The following is a 27504-nucleotide window of genomic DNA, read 5'->3' on the forward strand; positions in this document are numbered from 1 at the left end:
CAAAAAGAAACTCACACATTTTTGCGTTGAAAAATAGACAAGAAAAAGCTCCATATACAATGATAAATTCCCTCCTATGTCTCCATTTACCTATTTAACTGTATTTAAATTTAACTCTATTTTGCATACCTTACTATACCCTACTTTATCTATCTATCCAATATCTATATCTATCTATCTAGCTAGCTATTCCATATCTATCTATCTATCTATCTATCTTTCTTCTATCGATCTATCTATCCATCTATCCCATATCTATCTATCTATCTATCTCTCTATCTCTATCTATCTAATATCTATCTTTCTTCTATCTATCTAATATCTATCTATCTATCTATCTTTCTTCTATCTATATATCTATTTATCTGTCTATCTATCTATCTATCTATCTATCTATCCCATATCTATATATCTATCTATCTTTCTTCTATCTATATATCTATTTATCTGTCTATCTATCTATCTATCCCATATCTATCTATCTATCTATCTTTCTTCTATCTATATATCTATTTATCTGTCTATTTATCTATTATCTATCTCATATCTATCTATCTATCTATCTATCTATCTATGTGTGTTGTATGAATGTTATGATCTTTCTCTCTACCTATGATCCTTTATTTTGAATATATTACTATTACATATCTGTCATATTTCTATTTCTCTCTCTCTCGTCTACTTTTGTATTCTATCTATTATCTATCTATCTCATATCTATCTATCTATCCCATATCTATCTATCTATATCTATCTATCTATGTGTGTTGTATGCATGTTATGATCTTTCTCTCTACCTATGCTCCTCTATTTTGAATATATTACTATTACATATCTCTCATGTTTCTATTCTCTCTCTCTCTCTCTCTCTCTCTCTCTCTCTCTCTCTCTCTCTCTCTCTCTCTCTCTCTCATCTACTTTTGAATTCTATCTATCATCTATCTATCTCTGCATCTACTGTATTTCTCTGTATCTCCCTCTACATTACCTACTCTATTACTATGTGTGTTTTATTGTGCATTTGCTGATTTTTATCTACTACCAGAGCAGCACAAAAAAGTCTGAACAACTCCGCCATAAGTGTGTATGGGCGGTGTATCGCCTCCTGCACATCCAGTTTGAACAATGCAACATGTGTGCAGTGAGGACATCTGTGTATGGCTATGGCTGCTGGGGAAATTGCCCTGCAGGTTAAATGCTCCGGCGTTTCCTGTGACTGGTGAGGGTGCAGCGTGGTAAGGGTTAATCCCCAGTGCCACAGGCTGCACTTCTCTGGCTGCATTTTGCCTGTTTCAGTAGTGCCTGTTAAGCATCCAGATTTCAGTGTAATTCAATTAGTCCGGCTTTAGGGAAGGTGGGGCCCTTTTTTTGTTGGCTGGGAAGCCCCGCCTGTTTCTCATGTTGCACACCAATCCTGTTGCAGTGAGGGAAGGAGAGAGAGAGGGAGACTGTGAAATGTCTAAGCAAACAGCAGCTCCTGCCTTGAGTGGCTGCTCTGGGCTCTGTCCCCCCCCCCCCCTCTCCTGCCTAGTAAAGTGCATGAGATCTCACATGATCACCCGGCGGCTGTGTAAGCCTCTCATGAATACATCATCTGCAAGATTAGTGATCGTACCTGCACACCCGCTGCGGGTGTCAGCACCCACCTTTTCTATATAGATCTATATATACACAGAGCGGCCGGCTACTGCAGCTGTATACATAGGACTGCACAGATTGAGATGCACTCGCCTTGTGCCTGCTCCATGCAACATCTATAAGCAGTGAGTCTTTTGCTTTATGAGGGGTGGGACTTTTTGGAGGGGATTTTTACTCCATCCTACAAATTTTTTCCTATTTTTTTCCCTTGCCTTGTCTGTCTTTTAACCCTTTACTCCATGCCTAGCCTTTGCTGGTTGCTGATGTATAATAAGTTATTTTCTTCCTTTTTTACCTTCCTGTGAAGCATGGAAGCAGCTCCTGCCAGGCTGGTGTAGAGGACGGCTTTTCATGTGTCTGATGTTGGATATTGTGGCTCATTTTATTTATTTCAAACTGTTTCCTGCTCTTACAAGTTGATCTCCTGGGGACTGGACAAGCTTTGCTAAAAAAAAAAAAGAGTGACTTTTTCCCTCGTGTTGATGCCTAGGGCGATATCTGGACCTCATCTTTATGTATGTGGCTGTTTTATGCAGAAGACTTGGATGCATTTCCAGGAGTTTGTTGTTTTTTTCTTCTTTTTTTTCCCTCTGCAAATATAAAACAATTTGATTTGCATCCCTTGCATTGAGTTTGGATGTAAGACATCACACGGCTTCTAGGATTGTTCAATTTCGTCTTACCTCTCTCAAGCATCACCCTGCTAAAAGAAAGGACAAGGACAGAGGCGGGGGGCGAGGATACATAAAGTACCCCCAAAGACACTGACTCTTCAGACAGACTGCAGCGCATCTTCTTTACAGTTGTGGCTTTGGAGATGGCAATTGCATGATTTGTCTTTCTACAGAGACGCACTTGTACTTGGCATCCTGGGTGTAAGTTGTGCGTCAGCAAGACCCTTTTACCTAAAGCCTACTTGTGTCTCCTTGACATTGTACAAGCCTTTTGATCCAGAAAGTGCCACAAACACCAGTCCACAAGTCCTTGCATTTATATATAGTAACTTTCTACAGAAGGAGAGCTGGCAGAGATATTCTGGACTGCACAGGAACCAGTCGAGCTATTGGTTTATGAACCTGTGAATTGATTCCTTCCTTTCCCTTTAGTTTGGCAGGAGGGGGTTGGCATCTGGACCGTAGTGCGCCTGAGGTGCCCCCCTGGGAATGCGTCCCTTGTTTCTTTGCCCTGCTGTGTGTGCAGGGAGCTCTGTGTGAATGTGCACCGCCCTGCTACTCCTGCTCTCAGTAGCAGCCACAGCAGCCTTACGGCCTCCAGCACCTCCCTGAGCCAGGCTGTCTCTCCCATTGCTGCAGCAGTGTCCCTGACACGTTCCTACAACCTTTTCCTATTAACTCCAAGAAAAAGCAGCAGAGCTGTGCCTGCAGAACCGGAGCCCTCTACTGCTCCGCTCCTCTTATTCGTCTGTATTCGCTCCTCTCGCGCCCCCTCTTTTTGGCCGGGAGTGATGTTGCACGTGGAGATGTTGACGCTTCTGTCTCTGCTACTCTGGATGTGTGTTTGCAGCCAGGATCCTGGCTCCAAGGTGGTTGCTGATCGCTATGCGGTGTACTGGAACAGCACCAACCCCAGGTAAGGAGGGGTTGGGAGGTTGAGCACTGAGATGCTGCTTTGTACTAAACACACGCTGCCCAAAATCTGCTTCGGCAGTGTGTAGGCTGTATTGATCTAAGTACTGTAGCAAGTAATATATTCTGGTTGGACGGTTGTGGAGAAACATGTCAGTTTTAATATTGTATTAAATTTCCATCTTTTTTTGTGCTGTATCATGGCAATGGGCTATAAATTCTAATTAGACCAGACTAGTATTATATGCAACACCGATCCCCGGTACAGTATAGAGAAAATCTCAGCTTTGTTCTCTGTGGAGCAGACAGTTCCTTTATTAATGTCTTGGAATCAATAAGGGACTATGTAAGCATTAGCAATGACTCACCGAGCATTCCGTTATGTCTAACTATATAAAACATGCCGTAGATTGTATCTGCTTTCATCTCTGCTCCCATCTCATACAGCAGACAGACATAATCATACAGCAGACAGATTCACGTATGTCAAGTCCACGTATGCTAGTAAAAGTTACTGTGACTTTCCAGACCTTGATTTCAATTCCATATAAAATTCTTAAGACAAAAAAAAGTTAGAGAGAGGAGTAACAGTTGGTGCGGTCAATAATTAACTTGCGAGGAGTTTTGGGAAAGTTTTCAGGGACTTTTCCTCCCCCACCAGTTGTCTCAGTTGCCTGATGCCTGCTCATTGACAGTGGAGCAATATAACTCGCCTTAATTGAACAAACTCATATTGATCTGTCAAACTCCACTAGTGTGTTCATTCCTTTAGGACCCTGCCTCCCCCATGTAGAAAGTACATTCCTCTGAAACATAATGAAGCTTTGAAGCCAAATATCTCGGTCACCCGATCGGCTACTAATTTACTCTACATAAACATGTGTTTTTTTCCCCCTGGAAGTTAGGTCTTTTCTGAAATGTGCACCCTAAACTGCAGCTGCTTTGGTTAAAGATGATTAGTACAATGAAATATGAGAGTAGGAATACATTGCAAATGCCAGGGCAAATTAGGCCGGAAATAATACTCATCAATGTGATTAGAAGTGCATTAGTGTTATGCCTTAGGATGACATATTGTAAAATAAGCTGGAATAAAAGTTTTATGGAGAGGACCAAGCAATAACTTTCTTGAGTTATGGGGACCGGTGTTGGAGGCAGCAGTTTTTATTGTTTTTTATGTGTTTTTTTCCCTCCTTCATACCCGCCTTGCTGCACCAGCATAAAATTACATTCCTTTTTTTTTTTTTCTTATAAATGGTGACCATATGTTTGACAAAGTCACCTGGCTCCTATATTATTGTCTTGTTAAAACAGATGTGAACCAAATCCTCCTTTACCTTTCAGCCAGGGCTGAGGAGGACATTTTATCGAGGGTTATCTACGTTCCATGCCTGTGATACTGCTGTTTAGTTTGAGATTAGTACATTGATTTTTGTCACAGGTCATGTTTTTTAATAGATCAGAATAGCCTGCAGAAAAGGCTCTTGCTCAAGAGGGAGCTGTGGAATAATCTCCAAGTTAACAGTGTTTGCAGTTGATACCAAGGAACCAGCAACAGATGAGAGAAAAGCAACTTTTAGAGTTTTTGTCTTGTAGGAAGAGGTTCCCACATATTTAGGGACACATCATATTTATATACTTTAATATTGGGGGGTGAAAAGGAGCAGTGCAATGCAGGCATGGTACATAGACACATCTGTGTTTCTATTTTTTATCTAACATGAACCATTAAATAAATAAACGTGTAAGTAAATAAATAAACAAATTAAAGTTGGTAATAGAAATGAAAAAAAAAAAAAAAACGTAAAAATATTCCCCTCAATCTGGAATCCTCACTGACCTCTGGGTATTTAACACCTGATATAGCCGGTTATTAATGGGGCACCTCTCGTAGGGTGACCAGATTTTGAGGACTGAGTGAAAGTAGTGGTTAAGCAGGGGCACGTCAGACAGGATTTTGTCAGTAAATTTAAAGGCAAGGCCAAAATGTGCTTTCATTTTTCTTGGGAAATGCCAGGCAGAATCTGGATCCTATTAAATGCCTTTCAGAGTTCATTAATAGCACTGTAAAACATGCAAACAACTGATAAGAACATTTCTTTTGTTCTGTAACGTCAAGATACAAATTAATGAGTGTAGCCGCTTTGCTTTGTAGACACAACCCCATGTAATAAAACAGGAGTGCTAGTGAAAGTCTGAACAAGAGAGCACTACTGTGGCTGCCAGGATTTATGAGATATATGGTTAGGCTTAATTTTTTCGGAGCATTGATGCTCCCCCCCCCCCCAACTTCCCACAGACAGCTATACAAGAAGTGCACAATGCAAAAATATGAATTTAGCAAAAAAAAAATTAAAAAAAAAAATTAAAAACTACCCACTCCTGAAGTTTCAAATGATTTTTACTGGAAATATTATCCCGACTCATACACGGCTTCTTCAAGGTACTGTAAGTTCTGGCAGCTATTATAAGTTAAATTAACAACCTGATGAATTCTCTAAGTCGATTTTCATTTCAACATCCTTCCTATGCAGAAAATGTGTTTGAAGAAGCAGTCATAAACTTTTTTGACTTGATGCCAAAAAGCTGCTGTAATAATTAAAAGTGTCTGGTCCAAAATGCTGCCTGGAATTGTGAAATATTGCACCCATAACAAATCATTAATATAAGTCAGGCTTGTCAATTAGCAATATGCAAAAGCCATAGCATTTGTCTCATAAGCCTGACACCAGAAAAGAAAGATTATTTTTGTATCGTGCTTGAGTGAATATGTTTAAGTCCTTCTGTAACCTCGTAACCTAGTTTTTTTTTTTTTTTAAAGCTGAACCTATGTGCTTTCTCTAACAATATCCTCCAGATTTCTGCCATAGTTGTTATGTGCTGAGGCACTACCAGAGCTAAATTATTACCTTGGCTGACAGCACTATTTAAGACCTACCATAGCTGGCTATTAAGTTGGGTTACTTGTCAAATGCTTCATCATGTGACATTCTACAGAGTAACTTTTTTTGTTATTCCATACATACTCCACATTATAGAAATCACTCTACACAGTAATGTTTTTCTTACTCCTTACACTTCGCTCGGTCGTTTTTATTGCCTAGGTGAAGGTAAGGTGATTTTCCAAGGTCAACAACTTTTTACTCCCTACTTTAAAATACATTGTCCTCGTATTGCTTTTCTATGTTAGTTGTGTGGATAATTGTCTTTCTGCCTTTCATAATGTGGACACCCTGATGTAATAAAGAAAACGACGTGTTACGCATGTGCAGGAAAGTATTCTGATTCCAATCCCTTAGTTCTTCAAGACAGCTTGTAGAATACTGAGCAGAATGATTACACCACTCCTTGCATGGCTGGATATTGAAATAGCTTTGTTTCAGCTAAATTCTTCTAAGTCAGTCTCTCGATACTGCAGAACCAGGTTTATACTTGCTCTGGGCTTGTTTTCAAGATTTGGAAATCTTTGGAGGGCAGCAAGTTAAAATAAATAGTCACATTCTTGATACATTGGTTCCTGCTTCCAATTTCCAGAGGGGTTTTTGATTTGGCAATTTCAATTTGAGGGACAAAGAGAGCTCCAGCCCAATAAATTTTTCATGATTAAAAGTGTAGCAGTAGTGTTCTCAGAAGTTCATTACATGCAGCTTGCTGGCTTTAATAGTGTTACTCTTGCCTGTTATAGCTTTGAAAGAATACCTTGGTTATTTCAAATGGGTTCCTGTAGCAGACTTGTATTTTCCCCTTGTGAATCCCATGCAATCAACAGTAGTTTTACAGACCTCATCCTTTGAAGGAAGGGCACCTAGTTAAGGGTAAATTACCCTCCTGTAATTCTTCCCATTTAATCTTTTGCAAATGCCCGTAATGAAAGCACTACATTCCACCCAGTGGCCCCGTTTCCTGTTGTAGAGGGACAGATAAAGATGAGCCTTTCTTTCTGTCCCCTGTTGCTATGGACCCAGCAATCTACCAGCTCCATGCTGGGCTGAGAAAATGAATGAATACAATTAGTGCTTAAGGAAAGTTGGCTTGTTATGTTTTAAGGACCTCATTGACAATCACACATGTGTACATCCAGAATTTTTTTTGTCCTCTCAGTCACTCCACCTCGATAGACAAATTCCAACCTCAATACATTTTTGGAAGAACTTGTACTTCATCTACGCAGATCCTAAAATTAGGAGTGTGCTTACGAGTTTAGCAGTTAGTCATCATCACTTTCCTTTTTTACATGTGACCTTTCGAAAGGGAACTTTTTAAGTCAATTAACAGTTATTTAGCTTATGATGTCCGGATAGATATGTAAAATTATACGAGGCGGCCGAGGAGGAAGAAGAGCATAAAATGTGTACACTCCTTTTAATTATGCCAATAAATAGCTAATGTCGACTGCTGATGTGTCACTGTGTCCCTTGCAGAGCACTGCTTGCCTTGGAGGTATGGAAAAACCATCACCCATTGCTAGAGCAGCAGTGTGATTCTATGGCAGTATAGATGTCATACAGGAGAAAATAACTCAAGACACTAAAAGTTTATAGCAAAAACAGGAAGCTTGGGCACGAACTCGCTCACTGTCTGCTGGGTGAAATATGCCTTCTATAATTAAGTGACAACTCAACAAATTGAGGTTTTAAGGTGACATGAAATGGTGAAGGTGACGCCTAATCTCCACTTTTATGATTTTAGCATTAACTTTTTAAGTCTTATTTAATAAGGTGCCAGTGAAAATCTTGAGGAACGCTGCGGATCATATTTGATCTGGAGCTTGAAAGAGCGCTATGGGTGAACTCATATTGTTTGGAATGATTATTTCAAGAAATGTATATTTTTTATCGTTATTTCAATTAATAGGTCAAGTGCCAGTGGTTTAATATCCATCTCAATATTTCACTCAAAATAATAGTACATGTACGTGCGTAGAACACTGCAAACATTCTCCTACTAGAGATCTCTATTGTCCTTTTACAGCAGCATTGTAAGTACTTAACTTAGCCACCGTTACTATATATGTGGACTGTGAATACGTAGACACACATACCCAATCTGCCTTGATATTTTACATTGTACAACTAAGAGTGTAAACAATAGGGTTTGCAAACTATACAAATATAGCAGAGCTGAATTTGGAATTTAACTCTTTATTCCGACTACTTAGTTGGGGTACTATAGCCCTATGTAAAGCCATATAATACATTGTGCCGAATGACAAACCCATCAATCTATGGATATATCTTAAGTCGTTTATCAGTATGCGATTTTATCGTGCTGCATGCTGTCTAAGCACAAAATGGCCTCCCTGGATAGTTTTCAAAGATGGCCGCTAGTTGTCTTAGAAGTTCAATAAAAGGAGAACGCATGTCAGCTGAATGGGAGTGAAGGCAGGAGAGATCACATCAGCGCTAGGAATGTAGCAATGTATTCTCCTCCAGAAATCCTCATTTGCAATTTGAATGGATTGAAGCCTGTTTTTTTGGCAATATAGAAGTGGAAGTGTGTTCCAAGTGAGATTGTTAGGGCATGTTTGAAGGTTTTATAGTGGTTATTCCCACCAATTATTTCCTTCCTTATTAAAACACAATAATATGCGATCACCGGTCTTACATTTTGGAGATTATGTTTCACAAATCTTCCTTAGAACAGAGGAAGTCAGCAAGGTGGTACCTCACATTCTTCCTCTTAACTTACTGTACAAAAGAAACATAAAATACTCGTAATCTGACCTGAAGTGCATTGTCTGGCTCCATAAATGGATTAATAAATGTAATAGATTTTATATGGGGGTCAGGTACAGTTACATCTAAATATGTAATCCTTGCATTGCCTAGTAAGACATAAGTCCACAGCTAGTGACGATTTACATTCCCAAAACCCAACTTCTGCCTTGTACATTATTAAATTGAGGAATTAAAATAATTTATTGTCATTAAGGTGTCTTAGTCAAGGTTAACAAATTCTGCTAATACCAGGCGTTTCTCCATATAAGTCATCTCTATATAATGGAGCTCTAGGGTTCATTACAAACCAAGGGAAAGTGATTCACGCACATACATATGCTAGTATATAATTCCAGTAAATATTCATTCAGGTGCCAAACATAATGCCATTCTTTATGGTTATATCCATATCCCCAAACGATGTGTGTAAACATATAACAAGTGGCTATATAAATGTAGCAGAGCCGACCTATGGAACTTTTTGGCACTTCATGGTTTTTGTATGCTGTAACTATCTGCAATCTATGATGGTACACAGAGATATCATAAAGGGCTGTGCTGCAGTGCAAACTCAGCTCTACTGCAATTGGCAAGCTCTGCTATGCGGAAATTCTTGTTATAGGTATACAATTTTATTTATTTTTTAATTAGTAAAAAACAAAGGCCATTTATATGTGAGGCCACACAACATATATTAAAGTAAGGCCATTTATAGGTAAATACGTTAAAGGAATATAGCAGACATCTATATGTTATATTACCCTACATGCCTCTGCTGTTTGTATCTAGAATCTTATGTCTAGAATGTTCCATCCCTTCAACCTTTTTATTATTTAAAATTTTAAATTTGTCGACCATATTTTTGGGAGGAAAATGTCTATAACAAAAGTAGGAGTTAGACTGTTCTGCTCAATTCATGGTCTTGTAAGAACAGACAAGCAACACTTCTAAGACAGTGCCATTAGGATGTTGTGCCAGCAGTAGCTAGCAGTTAGAATTATCATTCCCAGTATATCTGGCACTGGTTTTGTCACTGGTTGCCCAAACACTTAATCTCATCAGTGCAATATGTGTTTGTTATAACCATGGGAATAGAACATGCCATTATTAGAAATTAGTCTACACATTGGGTATAGATATGCATGTCTCAGCGTCCATTTTGAATTGGCAACAGCATTGGGCAGATGGGCCTTCGATGAAACGTAGTTATTCTGATAATATGTTTCTTTTTAATTGTGTGAACAGAAAAAAAAGTATCAGAAATCTTCCTTTGTCTTCTCATGTTGCAAAGTGCTCTTGAGGTTTCCATTTCCAACTGTCCTGTAAGTTATTAGTGTCTGTCAGAACCATAATTGCCACTAGTTCCTTGCTCTCTGTTGGAAAAATGCAGCAAATAGAGGAAGTAAATGAAAGGCATTTTTTGTTAGTGGAGCTCAGTTTTGTGCCATGCTTACACTTGGCCTTATTTCTTTTTATGACGGTTTGCATAATTTAGCATTGTGTTATTGAAGCGCTCCACATGGGGGGTTTATAATATAATATAGTTGTATTTTAATTATAGTTTTGGAATTATTCTGCAATGGTTATTAGAACCAACATTTGCATGACATTGTTTATCGGGTAAAAGTTGGTGCCTCTGCATCACAGTATATCAGTGTTTTGTAGGATCAAGTTTAGTATTGTAAAGTGGGTCTGATACCAATCCCGAAACATTACAGCCTCATAAGTATGGCTACTGGTCTAATGGTGCACATTTTGTTTTTAACTAGTTCAGTATATTTAGTCAAGATATTTATAGTGCAATGTCCCATCCATTGTATAGTTAAGTATCATTATATATGTATACTTTCAATACCAGATAAAACACATAGACTATGGCTTGTTTAATTAAAGTACCATAAATGTTATTCAAATTTCAAATTTTAAATTTGTTTTTGAAATTCAGAAAATCTTTTTATTTGTTCTCTTCCACAAATTCTAGATATATATTAAAAAATGTAAAATATATTTAAAATGTAAAATATATTTTAAAATGGAATGTTTTGTCTCTATATATATATATATATATATATATATATATATATATATATATATATATATAATTTATTTTTCCATTTTTCTGCTCGTTCCCCAAAAAAATGTTTACACTGGCAGAACATAAAGCTTGTAAATAAATAAAAATTTTATATATTTTTATTTTTTTACATTACAGTGGTTGAGTAATATAGATTTTTAAAAAAAATCTTTATATATTGATTTTATTTTACTTACACAAAATAGAAAAGTCAATGTTGAGGTTGTCAAAACATTTTTTCATAATCCAAACTAAACACCTTCCAGTTCACTAGTTTCTAAGTAGCCACATCACATACATGTGCATATTACGTTCATTTGGTTCTAATGGGCTAGTTCCACAAATGTATTTATCTTATGTTCATTCTTTCTCGATGGTCATTTTTTTTGTTTAATTTTTTTATGCTTGTTTTGTTTCCTACTTAGTAAGCTATGCGTTTCAGAATGATCGGTGACTCCAACACTTAATACCCCACACCCACAAATTAATGGCTCCCTTGTAATATTTTCCATGAGTTCTTGAATTAACACCATGACTATGCATGCTTGGCTTAAAATCTGGGCATTAGGTAAACCTATGATAATTGCTACCTTCTGTATCCCGGCAGCCTATTTATTTACTTTATTCATGTATTCCCCCTTCTTTTTGTGTAACATATTAGGGTGCCTTGCCAGTCTGGTTACAATGGCTACAATATTGTCACTGAGCGCTCATTATGGTATGTAAATTTTGTTTGTACAATATTCATTATTGTATCTCAGATTGCGCTCTGATGAGCTTTCTTGGTATAATAGTGCGGATTTGCGAAATCCTTTTGCCCGCCAGCAATGCTGCGTGAAAAGTTCTTGCCGCCATAAAGCTGGCATTAAGATACGCACATGTGATTGTCTCACAATTAAACTTGGGAAAGAGGTATAATCATATCCCCAAACTTTTCGTGTGTGTTCCTATGTTGATGTGTTTTATGCATATGTGACGGATAGGTATTTGCCTATATATCTACGTGTGTGTGTTTGTGTGTGTTTGGTGCACGCATGTGTGTGTGTTTGTGTGTAAAAAAAAAAGATGTCCTGTGAAGAAACTTTGAGATCGTTTAAGAGATTACACGATAAAAAGACAAGAGACAAGATGGCGGACCAACCTGATCAACATTGATTAATAAAACCGGGCACGTTAATGTTTTAGAAACTTCCATAACTCTTCCACCAGCTAGTATTGATTATCGAGACAAAAAAAAAGTATTTATTACCCCTTAGTGCTGAAATGCTAATAGTGTTTTTTGTCGCTCCCCAAAGTATTCCCGGCTGTTCTGGGAAAATAGTGAAGAAATAAGAGCTGCCAAAAAGTGTGTCTCTTTATTACTAATTAATCAGACAAAGAGGCACCTCACTGACAGAAGCAATGTCAGTGCTGACAGCCTCTCTGGGATATTTTATTTGAAATACTGTAAAAAAAAAATAAAACTAATTAAATGATTCTCTGGAGGTCTCTGCGCTATTAGCTGACATCACAATGTATAGTGGCTTTTCCAATGCTTAGTCTGAAAAGTATTGGAAAATACCTTAACAGGTCACTTTATGAGTTTTTATTGACTAGGCTTTTATATGCATCTTAGATAACATTAGAATTATTAACCAACCCAAACTATACCACAGTCTGATGAGACACCATCTAGCATCCAATCTAGATTATTGTAACTTTTTAAAATGTTATCAAGACAAAATCTGTCAGTACTTTTGCTATTTTATATATATATATATATATATATATATATATATATATATATATATAAATATATAGTATATTTGTCTTACAACTATGGCAGTGACATTTCTCTGACCGTCTCACCTCTGAGCTTATGATTTAGTTTGCACTTATGATTTAGTATTAGAGCTCGAGGCACAAGGGCATCGGATGACTCTTCCAAGATCCAAAAGACTTACTGCATTGTACAACCACGGCATCTAGCCTATCTCCTCTTATCTTATACAAGTAGAGATTTTCTTAGAATCCGAAATACTGAGGTTAACATTTGTCTTAACCATAGGATATAGGTTTATAACTTTGTCTAATGGCTGGGACTGACCAATAATAATGGCTAGAAGATGCGAAAACTTTATCAGACAAAACACATACCGTTTCCTATTTTCTCAGTCCCTGACATCTGTGCTTGGTGACCAAATGATGTATTCTTTGCCAAAAAACACAGAATACCACATTTCAACATATAATTTTAGAGGCTCTCTAGGTCCAAAGCAAGTCAATGAATCAGTATGTTTCTGGAGAGTGAGAGGAAGTCAGAATACCTGGAGGAAGCTCATGCAATCTTCATGTGGAGTGGTTGGACTCCATTGCTATGAGACGGCAGTGCTCACCACTGAGCCAAAGTGCTGTCCACAGCCAAATATACATTTGATTAAAAGAGATAAATAAATGATATCACTATTTTTGAGCCAGGATACTCTCAGGAGTTACTACTGCGTTTCACTTCGGAGATAAGGTTGGCGTTATATTTACTACATTATATATCTTTTATTTTTCTGTCTTCGGTGTTATACTTGGAATATAACTCTAACAAAAAGAGAATATTCAATAACAAGCACACCACCTGGATTTTATTACATTGTATTTCTTAACAAAGTACAGATGAAAGAAAGCATCCACGTCTGCAAAAATTATTTGCTTTTATATTACTTTAGAATGGAGTGCCAGTTTTGCTACTAGTAAAAACGTACTTCAGCATATTGATGACTTTGCCGAGCTCAATTTTTGTTAAGAGAATGGAATACTCGGAGGTAGTGGCTGCCTCTCAGAATCAGCCAGTCAATTTTCGTTTCATCCAGTTGAGTGCTAATTTAGCAATACTTAAAGGCTTCATTGCCTTGTAGTTAATTAGCACCCAGCAATGAATGCTAACTGAACTATTAGTGCACATTGTCAGCACACCCATGGTCTTTGTGCGACTGGAACCACTGCAAACCTGTAACACATACACATGTATTGGGGTGTTCTGGGATACAATAGGCTGAATGAGTAACCTAATTGTAATAAGCACATAATAGTCACATCCACACATCTTTTCACTCACATTTTCCATTATGGTCACAGTGCTCATAATTAAATTGCTGGTATTATTTTTTAAGTTCTCCTCACCAAGCTAACAAAGGAATATGAGAGATGTACTATGTCTGTTAGGGGAACAATGAAAGTAATTACACACTCTGCTGTGCCAGACTTAGTCATGAAGTGTTAATAGGCAACAGTGGGTGCAGTCGTGATTTATGCATGCTCATGTCGTGTGTGCTTCTGACGGTCCAGTCTCTCGGTAGCCTTATTACAGTATGCAATATATGTAAATCTGACAAAGTGTTATAAACACTTTAAAAAATATGGGCAATCTAAAAAACTTTTCAGAAACTTGTATCACAGAGACTGCCTCATGTGTCGAGTACACAAAGTAGCGATGGCCATCAGTTTATAGCCATAGAGGCCATCAATTTTCAAAGGCTTGTGACTGCCTTAAGGGTATGTTCACAACAGGGTGGATACACTATGTATTGTCCACAGCAGAAAATCCTTAGCATTTTTGCACCAAAAGTTTACCTAGGGTCTTAGCTCAAGTGCCCATTCCAGATTTATTGAGAGCTGCACAACTCTTCATAAATCTATGCCAACTCTGAGCTGTTGTAGATTTTTAACAGAGATTCAGGAGAGGCCACATGCCCTTTGCATCATGCTGCACCCACCACTTGGAAAGCATTGCGCAGACCCACTAAAAAGTAAAAAAAAATGTTTACACTTTTTTGTTTGTGCAAAATAGCAACTTTTTGGGGGTCTGTGGCTGGCGCAGCCTTGACAGATCTCTTTTCAATGTATTTAAAATTCACTATTGCAGACTTTAAAATTTTGATGAATAAATGTAGCAAATTTTCTGCTGTAGATTTTCTGTAGTGTATTTGTCCAGTGTGAACATATTTATGTTGTTTTGTGGACTGTGTAAAAATCTGTCATAAATATCTACACTCATGCCTTTAACCCCATGTAACCTCCAATTCACCTTTTAGCTCCTTAAGGACACAGGGCATACCTGTACGTCCTGCGCCCGCTCCCTTTCTATAACGGGCCTGGACCCTTGGCTAATAGCAGGCTATTAACCCTTTAGACGCGACAATCAAAGTCGATCGCCGCATCTAAGTTTACAAAAATGCACTCCCGGTAGCTCAGTCAAGCTGATCGGGACCACCGCTGTGAAACCGCGGTGTCCTGATCAGCTAGGACGCATGTGGAGGGTCTCTTACCTGCCTCCTCAGCGTCCGATGGCCGAATGACTGCTCCATGCCTGAGATCCAGGTAGGAGCAGTCAAGCGGCGATGACACTGATCAATGCTATGCAGTGGCATATCATTGATCAGAGTGAGAGATCAGTGTATTGCATGCTATAGCCCCCTATGGGGCTAATAAAAGTTCGAATCACCCCCCTTTTCCCATAAGAAAAAAACTAAAAACTGTGAAAATAAAAAACATATGTGGTATCGCCGAGTGCATAAATGTCCGAACTATAAAAATATATTGCTAATTAAACCACATGGTCAATGGCGTAAGAGCCCAAAAATTCCAAAGTCCAAAATAGCGCATTTTTGGTCACTTTTAATACCATAGAAAAATGAATAAAAAGCGATCACAAAGTCCGATCAAAACAGAAATGGTAGCAATACAAACTTCAGTTCACAGCACAAAAAATTAGCCCCATACCACCCCGTACGCTGAAAAAAGAAAAAAGTTATAGGGGTCAGAAGATGACAATTTTAAACATGTTAATTTTCATGCATGTAGTTATGATTTTTTTCAGAAGTAAAACAAAATCAAACCTATATTTGTAGAGTATCATTTTAACCATATGGACCTACAGAATAAATATATGGTGTCTTTTTTTATCAAAAAGTGCAATGCGTAGAATCTGAAGCTCCCAAAAGTTACAAAACAGCATTTTTTTTTTTTCTATTTAGACCCACAAATATTTTTTTCTTTCTGGGTTGGCCGTAAGTTTTGTGGTGAAATGATTGATGTCATTACAAAGTACAATTGGTGGTGCAAAAAATAAGCCCTCATATGAGTCTGCAAAATTTAAAGAGTTATGATTTTTAGAAGGTGATGAGGGAAAAAACGAAAGTGCAAAAAAGGAAAAACCCGTGGTCCTTAAGGGGTTAATGACATCAACAAAGATTTTTTTTTTCATATAGCATACGCCTTTTTTATGAACCTATGTGCAGTTGTCCCCTGTTGGGTTGATAGTATTCAGCTTTCTAACCTCTAATCCTTGTCATTTAACCCCTTCGGTTGTCTAATAGCAGCTGTCATTTTTATGAAACTATAGAAAGAGCTATGAATGGGTGTCCAGTGCCAGGGGGAGTAAATGTTCCGATATTTAATCTCTGATACCAGTTATTTAACCCTTTTAGATGCTTCAGTCAAAAAAGGCATCTATAGGATTGACAGAGGAATGTTGCTCCATCGGCAGCCCCACAATAAGATTGTAGCAGCTGAGGGTCTAAGGAAGAACCCCAAGTCTGCCATCTTTGTAATTCTAACGGGATGCCATTGTTACAGTGACAGGTAAATTACACTGCAGAATTATTGCAGTGTACTATAAGAGTGAAAGAGAGATTAAATGATTTTGTTGTCAAGACCCATAGTGGAAAAAAACCTTTAAATATTTTCAATATTATGTTTGGAAAAAAAAATTTTTTTCCCCTAATGCTACCGTATGGAAAGTTAGAATAACTAAAAAAAAAAAAAAAGACTTAAGAACTGCTTTTTTGTTTATCCCAACCCCCAACACCCCCCCCCAAAAAAAAAGTTAAAAATAAAATTTTTAAATAAAGTGTTTTATTGTGCAAAAGCAGTAAAACAAGAAACCCAACATCCAGCATGTATTTTGTTATTGAACCAGAGAATAGATGATGTTATTTGCACCACATGGTGATTGCCATAAAAACAACCCCCGGAAGAAAACAAAAGTAAAGTCTTTGTTCTTTCAACCTCCTCCTCCCCACTCCGAAAGGTAAATATATAAATAAAACTAAAAATTATACTCTACATTACATGTACTCCAAAATTATGTAATTGGTTGTTGAAATGTGAAAATGGAAAATAAATAAACAAACATATAAATAAATAAAAAAAAGTAGTCATTAAGACTCAAAATAGGTTATGGTGATTACAGGGCTAAGTATGTCTTTGTTCCTTTCATGGCCTTCAGGTCAAGACTGGACAGGCTCTCATAAAGTAACATTATCAGCAAATTTTACCAAAGTACTATAAGCGTTCATTGTAGGTATTTTAATATGTTGTTCCCATATAGACAGATGCACATTAAAAAATACTGTAGCCCTGCCAACTTCTGATGTTATGGTATGAAACACTTAGCTTTACATGTCACCCCCTATAGGAGTTAATTCATAGAAATCAGTATAATATTTATAGATTTACTTAATCCTTTATTTATTTATTTTTTTGCTAGTAAAAATATACATATAATTATCTGATAAACAATATCCAATTTCAAGCACAACATAGAAATCCTGCTGGCACTACTGCTGCATAGGAAATCTGCTGTCTCCCTTCCCCTTCAGGTCAGCTGTGACTGCTCCCAAGCATTGCCTTAGCTGGTGGGGCTCTGCACAAATGCAGTAATATATATAAATACGAAGTCCAGTAGGAACCGAGGAGCGGCCACTCACCAGTCTCTTTTTGTTAGGCTTCATTGAATGCTAGTGCAGGATACAAGCAGGTGCATACAAGCGACGTCCGTTTCGCACAATACGTACTTCCTACGGCTTACACACCATCACAATGCAAGGACCACAGCTTTATACAGGTAAGGGTGATGACGTAGAGCCAGGTCCAGCGCAGGGTGATGACGAATCACACACCTGCGATCACCTTGCTCACTTACCAACAGATGGAGCTCTTCACTGTGTAACCATGACGACGGACCAACGCTGGCTCCGGTGCAGAGCAGGAAAACTGACACCACTTCGGAGCCCCAACAATCCACCAAACACAGTGAAGCAGCGATACACCTACTATACACACCTACATATTACAATCCACCAGTATCTATGGGAGCATATCTACCCAGTGCGGGAACCCACCGCAGGGACAGTAATAAACTGTACCTTATCAGCAGAATCCAGCAACAATATCCAATAACAATATTGGATATCCTTACTATAGTATAGTCTTTCTCTCTTTGTGAACTATAAAACTTAAGATTATTACATTCAGAATTTACATAAGAGTTAAAATATTTTTGTAGACTCTACAGCGTTGGTGAGAATTGAAGTAATACCTAATAAGCTTCAAGTTATCAAAGCTTGCAATGATTTCCAATGCCTTCATTTCGCATTTGACGACTTTTCCAAGTAGTGGTAGTGATTAACAATAAGCGAATGGGTGTTCGGAGGCAGACATACAGATGAGTTTCATTAGCACTCTGTGTTTGGAGCTCGGGATGTATCTAGTATAATTTTATTGATCAGGCGGTGTGTGCCAGTGTTTGTAATACCTGACAACTGAATAAAATCTTCCCATTGTTGGGTAGAGAATCATCACTGACATTGGAGCAATACCAGCTGAGGTCATTGGAGGATCGTTCACTGTTCTATGGCACAGAAAGGATTGCTTTCTGCCAATTTGTCACTCTTATTAATTGATAAATGAACCATTACAACGTTTTATTTAATAAATATGTAAGTGACACTTTAAGGTTCAGGCCGCTCCAAACATTATATTATAGTAGTAACTGGTTTCAATCAAGGAATATGGAAAATGGATGAAATGATATGTCAGTAAGTCTGTGGAGCTTACAATTAAATGTGTCTACCATACATATACAGTGGTTTTAGCTATTTTTTTATCTTGTTGACTGGCACTGTGGGGAGTGCTGTTTCTTCCATTGAATTGTTACATATCTATATTGGGGGCCCTGGTTCAGCCACCTAAAGATTTGCAATCTATTGTCTTCTTTGCTTTAAAGGGGTACCCCGTTGCTCAGCATTTGGAACAAACTGTTCCAAACCTGGAGCAGGTGCCGGGAGCATTTGACGTCATAGCCCCGCCTCCTCATGGGGTCATGCCACGTCCCCTCAATGCAAGTCTATGGGAGGGAACGTGATGGCTATCACGCCCCCTCCCATAGACTTTCATTGAGGGGGTGGGATGTGACCCCATGAGGAGGCAGGGGCATGGCTATGACATCACGAACTGCCGGCGCCGACTCCAGCATTCGGAACAGTTTGTTCCAAACGCTGTGCAGCGGAGTACCCTTTTTAACTGTACTACTCCAACTCTACAGTTATCACTATGCAGAAACAATGTAAACTGAGTGAAATTCAGCTCTGCTTAAAGGGAACCTGTCCTCACTTTCATGCTGCCCAAACTACTTTCATTGGGGTGGTTCCTTGCTGCTTCTCCCCAGCCTTGATTGATAAATTTCTCCAGGTTTGAGTATATCTATCAATCCAGGCAGGAGGGGAAAGCAGATGCCACCGGGGACCACTCAAATAACTCCTGTTTCTGGCAGCATGAATGGGGTGACAGGTTCCCATTAAAGAGGTTATCAACGTTATTAAAACAGCTTTATTTCTGTAATAAGAATGTTATGACAATACAAATCATGGAATTATTGCCATGATTCTTGGTCCAACGGAATTTACAATCAAATTTTCTGACCACAAATTGAAGGACAAATTTCTGGGAAAGTCACCCCATATGATAGACACAGCCATATATAACTTGCAGGATGGAAATGCTTTCATGAATCTTGCATTGTAAGGCAGCAGTTCTATCATTGTATTCCAGGAAGATCCATGTGGTTTTAATGTAAAATATTAAGCTATAACAACTATGTTTTCTTCACCAATGTAATCTAAAATAGAGTATTTAGAATGCATTTTGTTCTCTCTCCCATTGTCTATCTCAGGGACACTAGGGCCAGTTCTATAGGAATATATTTAAATTACTATCTATATGTATATATTTCTCATCCCATAAAATCAACTCAGAAAATATGCAGTTGTTAACCGTACAAATGACAGGGTAATTCGGATATATGTACATTTTCTAAACAGCATTAGTCTATACATATTCTTTCTCAATTGCTTTGCTTAAACAATTACAGAGAGAGTACTATCATTTGCCTGCTTGACGATATCTTCCTTTGTCAGACAGCTGTTCATACACTCACATAATCACTATTTCCAAGATTTGAATTTCTTTTTGTTGTGACGTTCGGAGAGAAGTAAAAGGCATATTAAATTCCATCTCTTCAGAGTAGGTGCAAATCCACAGGAGATAGGCGTGAATATTCCAGAAGTATTCCGGACTTGTGAATAGGTTCATTTACCTCCATATTTGACACATTAGTACTTCTAGGACGGGTCGTACTAAGACTAAATCTTCCGTATTTGTCATTTGCAGGACGGGATTTGCATACACTCTATTTGTCATCAATCACAATTTACTTGCCCTCTGTGTATAAGGCAGAAATACAATTTTCTTACTGTATAAACCTGATTAGACTAAGACATCACGTGTTACTACATCTTTGTATACTAAGTAATTCATTTTTTTCCTTCTTATAAACTCGAATTACCCCAGGGAGATAGTTGTATGTAAAATAAATTTTGATGTCTTATAATTAAAAACGGTTTCAGTTTATGTTTCAGACCAAGAGATTGAATCGTCTTTTATTACACAAGCTCATGGTAGAAAATTGAAGAGAGCGATTTAATGGCTCCTTGTGGCACCTGGCTACTTTATACAATACTCAGGGGATACCCTATGGCAGATAATATATGGTTTACTTGGATTTGTTTCTATTTTTAAAAATATTTGCAAATTTCCAATTAGATGGACAAAAACGTTGGTATTTTATAGTTAGATGGTTGCCAGCTGTCAGCTAAAATCTTTTTTAATTAAAAATGGAATGACAAGTAATATTATGGTTAGGCTGGAGTCATTAGTAGGGATATGTATTATTTTGTTAGACCCAGGAATATTGAATTTCAGAAGCTTTTTATCCATATTCATGACTTGATTTTTTCCCTGATGGTTTGTGGCAAGGTTCCGAACCCACACTAGTCGGGTAAGTCTTTTCTTCCAGCTAAGAGAGTGATGTTCTTACATCAATAGAGTCTAGTAACTTCAATTAAAACGTTAACATAGAGAAAAACGATGTATAGTTTTTCCACGTAAGCCAAGCTCACCTCCTTTCCTTTTTTTTTTTTAAGTGGGCATGGCTAAACATAAAGAGGGCCTCCACAGCCTGTAAATATTCATTATTGTAAAGAGGACCTATAGTTACTCTAAAAAAATGAGTGTCAGTCACCTGTACATAGCTCTGGGGGGACTAATCACACACCTGTTCACAGCATGATGATGAACCCCCACCCCTATCCGGGTCCTGAATTAAAAGGCTTTGTAGTCCCTTTTGACTATAAGGGCAATCTGTTAGAGAGGTAAGAACCTTGTTTATGTGTGCTGTGTTCCGTGTGGTGACTATAGTGGGGTTGATGCTTATTTAAAGAGTACCTCTCATCAAATAAACTTTTGATATATTTTAGATTAATGAATGTTGAATAACTTTCCAATAGCATGTTAATGAAAAATATGCTTCTTTCTATTGTATTTTTCCCGATCAGTCCTGTCAGCAAGCATTTCTGACTCATGCTGGAGTCCTAAACACTCAGAGCTGCCAGCCTGCTTTGTTCACAGCCAAACAAGCTGTGAACAAAGCAGGCTGGCAGCACTGAGTGTTCTCCTTTGTGAACAAAGCAGACTGGCAGCTCGTAGTGTTTAGGACTCCAGCATGAGTCTGAAATGCTTGCTGCCAGGACTGGTAGGGAGACCCCTAGTGGTCATTTCTTCAAAGTGGAAAATTAAACAGAAAGAAGCATATTTTTTAATAACATGTTATTGGAAAGTTATTCTGCATACATTAATCTATAATATATCAAAAGTTTTTTTGATGAGAGGTACCCTTTAATGAAGGTGTGTGGTTATAATGAGACAGCAAAATCATCTGAGAGAACGGACACACCCCCATTATTAAATATGCTCACTGCCCACTATAGTCACTGCATGAAACACAGCACACATAATGAAGGCCCCCGCTTCTCTAACAGATTCCCTTTATAGTCAGGGGGGACTAAACAGAAATGCAACCAGGCTCCCCCCACCCAATAGCTATGTACAGGCTACTGCAACTATCTTTTTTTTTTTTTTTCGAGTGACCACAGCTCCTCTTTAATGCCAGAAAGCTGGTGTAAATTATAGCAGAAATCGACCCCAGCTCCTTGCTTGTGCAGATTTCCGACTGTGGCACATAGACAGCCAGAGATGCAAAAAAAACTTTTAAGATTAATTCGCCTTTTAATAAATTGTTAGCAACTTAATTAAGTGCAAATTATTTACAGACCAGCATATCAAATCTTGTCCCTATATGTCCAATTTTATTAGAAATGCTTGCATTGTAAACATGTCCATAGATAGTACCACCAATACCATTTCTACACAATGGTTAATACACACAATGGCTAAGGATTGATAGTGAATACTAAATATTAAACATGAAAATAGGTAGAATAAACCCTTTGGTTTTGTAGGGAAAGCTGCCAGACATGGAGAAGCCTAATATTGTGAGGTATTCTTCCCTTACTATGGCACACTGTGGGATGTCAGAGACTATTGTCACTGGCCAGAAAAAGCCCACCAGAATAAGGATCTCATTGCAGTGCTATGTCTACACCTCAGAAAAGTCCCCATAAACATCAGACATGTGTCAGCTCAGTCTAATGTATAGGGAGTTACTTACATTTCCACTGCCTGATCCTTTTGTACTAAGTTAGATAAGCCTTTAAAGGGGTACGCCATTGGCCAGCATTTGGAACATTTAGTCCCGAATGCTGTGCTCACTTTGCAGGGATCAGCCATGCTCCCTCAATGTAAGCCTATGGGAGGGGGGCGTAGGGGGCGTCGCGTCCCCTCCCATAGAGACTTGCATTGAGGGGGCGCTGCAGGACATCACGAGTGGGTGGGGCCGACCCCCACAGTGCGACTACGGCATTCTGAACTAAATGGCCCGAATGCTGGCCAGTGGAGTACCCCTTTAACAGAGGCCAACAGCTATATATGTGTGTGTGTATGGCCAGCTTTAAAGGGGTACTCAGGTGTGGAAAAAAAACCTTAAAATCAACTGGTGCCAGAAAAATTAACAAATTACAAAATTACTTCTATTTCAAAATTTTAAACCTTCCACTATGTATCTGCTGCTGTATGCACCAGAAGTTGTGTAGTTCTTTCCAGTCTGATACAGTGCTCTCTGCTACCTTCTCTGTCTGTGTCAGGAACTGAGGTTTGCTATGGGGGATTTGCTCATGTTTTGGCCAGTCCTTGACACAGACTGAGGTGGCAGCAAAGAATACTGTGTCAGACTGGAAAGAACTACACAACTTCCTCTGGAGCACACAGCAACTGATAAGTACTGGAAACTTAAAGGGATACTCCGTTGCTAGACATCTTCGTTGCCCCGCGATCTCTGTGCAGACACCCGGAGTTCTGAACGCTGGGTTTGGGAGGCCATGGTCATGACATCGCTACATGCCACCTCCATTCATGTTTATGGGAGGGAGCGTAATGGCTGTCCTATGCATAGGGAATAAGATGTCTAGCAATGGAGTACCCCTTCAAGATTTTTAAATAGAAGTAATTTACACATTTGTAAAGTACCCCTTTAAGCAATGCAACTGGTCGAATAGTAAAGTGATTGTTGCGAAAAGAAACCAGTAAGCTGAACCTATGAATCGGGGGGCATTTGTCTAATACAAGTGTGCCTCCAGATGTTGCAAAACTATAACTGGAGGCACAATGGTTGGGAAACACTGGTCTAATATCTGGGAGTCTTATTCAGAATACATTCTTCCGAGCTCATTAAGATTCATATTTGTCAAAATATTAATTAACATGTAAATTCTTCTAACCTACACCCTTTAGTGATAAATATTCCGAGCGACTTTGTAGGAGGAAAAATATTTTCCTTGAAGCCGTCGTATAATGAAATGTTTTTGTCTGCGCAATTCTACCTCGCTCTTTTCTTAGGGTGTGTTTGGTGACACAAAGCCGATCATTACTGCATTAAGGGAATAATGGTATTTCTCTCGACGCGGTAATCGTTGCCCCGTGGTCAGTGCTGCGGGAAATAACGGGATCATTTACATATGCAAATCTGAGCCGAAAACCACACCAGGAAACGTATTCACAAAATTCAGTACAACTGTATAAGTCCCATTCCTTCAATCTCCTCCGGTATCCACCTTAACAGAGAAAAATACTTTTTAAGTGTACAGGAAACAGTGATGAATAGGTGACAGGATAATGTAGCGAGGTCTAGCAGAGAATTGGTATTTTTTTTTTGTCAGTGAGTTTTTCTAGTGATACAGCACTTTGACGGCTCTTACTGACAGGTAGGTAACGTCAGGGCATCAGCTCCTACTCCCAGGAATCCCATCACTGTCAGATCCATGTTTGCTCTTTAATCTATGGTTCAATTGCACTAATCTTTTCCAACTCCTTTTTTTTTTATCTGCTGCAGATGACAGGAAGAGACTATGTCTGCTTCCCCTCCCGTCTCTATTTGTTTATTCCTATCCAAACAGTGTTAAACGTTTACCTGTTGTGTACGATACGTATGCTATAATAACTTTACATCGGCGGCATCTCGAAATGGCTTTAAGAAGAGCGCCGGCCGACCTTTAACTTACAAATTGACAGCAACTATCACGTCTGTGATGTTCTGACATGTTTCACGTTTAAGGTATAATTTCCCACCTTTTAAGTCATTGCAGGAGGAAGCTAAGGGAAGGTGTTGCTACTTGTCTTGAGGAATTTGGGGAAACTGGGATTTTTGCATTGAAATGGGTTTGGGAAGCAGGGCAGCCAAACAGGTTATTTTGTTGGGAGTCCTTTGATGGTATCAGTCGGAATTGTTTTATAGGTTTAGACTTTTGGTCTGTGTATTGTACAGTAATCTATTGTACCGCTGCTGCCATTGATGTGTATTGTAACTGAGGCCGGCTAAGGAGGTCATTAGCATAAGATGGTCTAAAGACAATAGGATAAGCAGGGTAAATCTTTTAAGTGGTGGACCACGCTTTGCCTGCTGGATTACAGGCTGTATCAGGAAATAGGCAGTGAACTGAAGGGTAATATCTGCAAAGTTTATAAGACATATAACTGTTTACGGGCTGTACTAAAATGACCTTTTTTTATTGATGTGCTACTTAGTGTCCCATTCTACCTTGTTTATCCTCATTCTACTCGGAGTCTCCAGTGACTCACATCCTTCCTCTCTTATCTGTACAAGCACAATATTAGGGAAACTATATAGGAAGATAAGAAACATAGGTGTTATCCACCTGGCCATGTTACAGCTATGTACAATCTACCAGTTGCAGAAAGACTAAAAAGGGGAATCAATATCACCTTGTGAGGTCATAATGTTTGCTGTACATACGCAAAATTCATATAGAGTATTTCCAACAGGAAGAAAATCACGGCATGCTCAACTGGATATTACCAGGTATTCTATATGGAGAAATAACTCTGAGGTGTCTCCATCCAACACTCTGTGGGGGGTCTGGGCATGATGGGAGTTGTTGTTTTACAATAGCTGGAGGGCCACAGGTTGGTGAACACTGATTAAGGATTTAAAGGGGTTGTCTGGTTTGATATATTTTATTTAAGGAATATATTATTTAAGGAATATTGGGTAATAACAAAGCATTATTAACTTAACTGATCTTCTGCCACTGCCCGTCCACCATGCGAGGGTCCCCACTAATCTCTAGTTCCTGGTCGCTTCTTGTAACACACGTAATGGCCAATCACTGTCTGAGGCGGATCACCACTGTGGACAATGATTGGCTCAGCAGGTACCCATACTGGATTGGAACAGCTGCCTTGAGTAATCCTATTTTTATTTTTTTCACCTGGTCTTCCCCGTTTTAAAATAAGCTTTATCCTGCCAGATAACCCCCTTAAAAGCAAACATATAATCCTAAAGATTCAGGAGTATGTCAAGGGCTTACATCCTCCATATCCATGTTAAATGAGTCCCATAAATCCACACCTGCAGCACGGTATTATCATCACTAGTAAGCATTAGTGTCATATTGGGGCTATTACTATTGTTTTGTGGAAGAGTCAGTAGAATAGTCACCTTCATTTAGCTAACAGAGCGTAGGCTTCCTATGCCTATAAAACCCCATTTACAAGCTTCTGTATAGAATAGTGATTGACAGCGGTTTGAATATGGGTAGAGTTTCGTTTGGATTGATCCAGGTGGTGGAGTAACCTGTCAGACTAGTCACACAAGCAGTTCTGTAAATTAGAAAGGCCCCACAGGCCCAGACATATAGGGCCGGAATGATACACAAATTATATTTTACATAGACATAACTCTACTACTTTATGTGATCAATATTTCTGTAAGTACATTGCATAATGAATACAGTAAAACATCGCTAAAAGACCACCTCTTTGAGAAGACCACTCCCTTATATAGGACCGATTTTGTGTGACGGATTTCCAGTTTGGGGTGGTCATCTCAAAGAGGTTTCACTGTAGTTACCTCCATAACTTGGATAATGAAGGTAGATTTGGGGATCTGCTCAGAAGGTATGGCCTAGAAAAGCGATGCATGTAAACTAATAATGGTGCTAAGAAAGTACAGGGAAACCTTTTTTGAGAAGAACACCTAAATCGCATTGCAGACTTGCCTTCTATGGGAGAAGTTTTCCTCAATGGCCACAATGCAAAATGTACGGTGGACTGAAAATTCAGTGACAAAAATGTGACCTGTGTATGGGGGTGGTCATCTCAAAGAGGCTGTCTTTTGAAGAGGAGTCACTGTATAACGTAACCATCAGATGGTTTTATTTCATTGAACCGATGAGCTCCTTTTTGGACTATGAACAGAGGAGTATCCAAGCTGTTTAAATGATAATATAAATAATATTATCATATATATCAGATATTTTCATCAAAAATCTGTTTTAAAAGATTCATTAATCTACTGTAGTGAGGATGCATGGCTATGACATACAATGTCCTATACTCTTGTAAATACTTCCATAGTCTGTTATTAGATAGGACTGGCCTATATTAGATAGGACTGGCATTGCTGATTTTAGTGGCATCTGGCACAATTAATGTAATGATAATAATCAGCCTAATTTGAAGTTCAGTAGTCATCTTCGTGCCATTGACTCCACATTGCTGTAAATATTGACTGTGTCGGATCTGAACCCTTTATAGGGCCAGACACTGGTGTCTTGAAAGGCCCCTATTGTTCCCTGTGAGTTGGCATTCCATAGCCAAGACCAAAGTATGCATGCGTTACAGAGAGAAGAAAGGCAGCTCGGGGAGAAGG

At 38.6% G+C, this 27504-nt stretch overlaps 1 protein-coding gene across 4 annotated transcripts in view; it reads left to right on the plus strand.

Moving 5' to 3' along the window:
• Positions 1-1534: 1534 nt before the first annotated feature.
• EFNA5 (ephrin A5) overlaps positions 1535-27504 on the plus strand; it is a 427405-nt gene continuing 401435 nt past the window's right edge. For 2 of the 4 annotated variants that reach the window (XM_056537505.1, XM_056537506.1), the window contains exon 1: positions 1535-3228. In XM_056537505.1, the coding sequence (XP_056393480.1) occupies positions 3104-3228 (125 nt within the window). In that variant the 5' untranslated portion in view covers positions 1535-3103. The remainder of the gene's footprint in view (positions 3229-27504) is intronic. The other 2 variants (XM_056537503.1, XM_056537504.1) reach the window with 2 other exon arrangements.

This window comes from Hyla sarda, chromosome 1 (assembly GCF_029499605.1).
Source record: "Hyla sarda isolate aHylSar1 chromosome 1, aHylSar1.hap1, whole genome shotgun sequence".
Lineage (NCBI taxonomy): Eukaryota > Metazoa > Chordata > Amphibia > Anura > Hylidae > Hyla > Hyla sarda.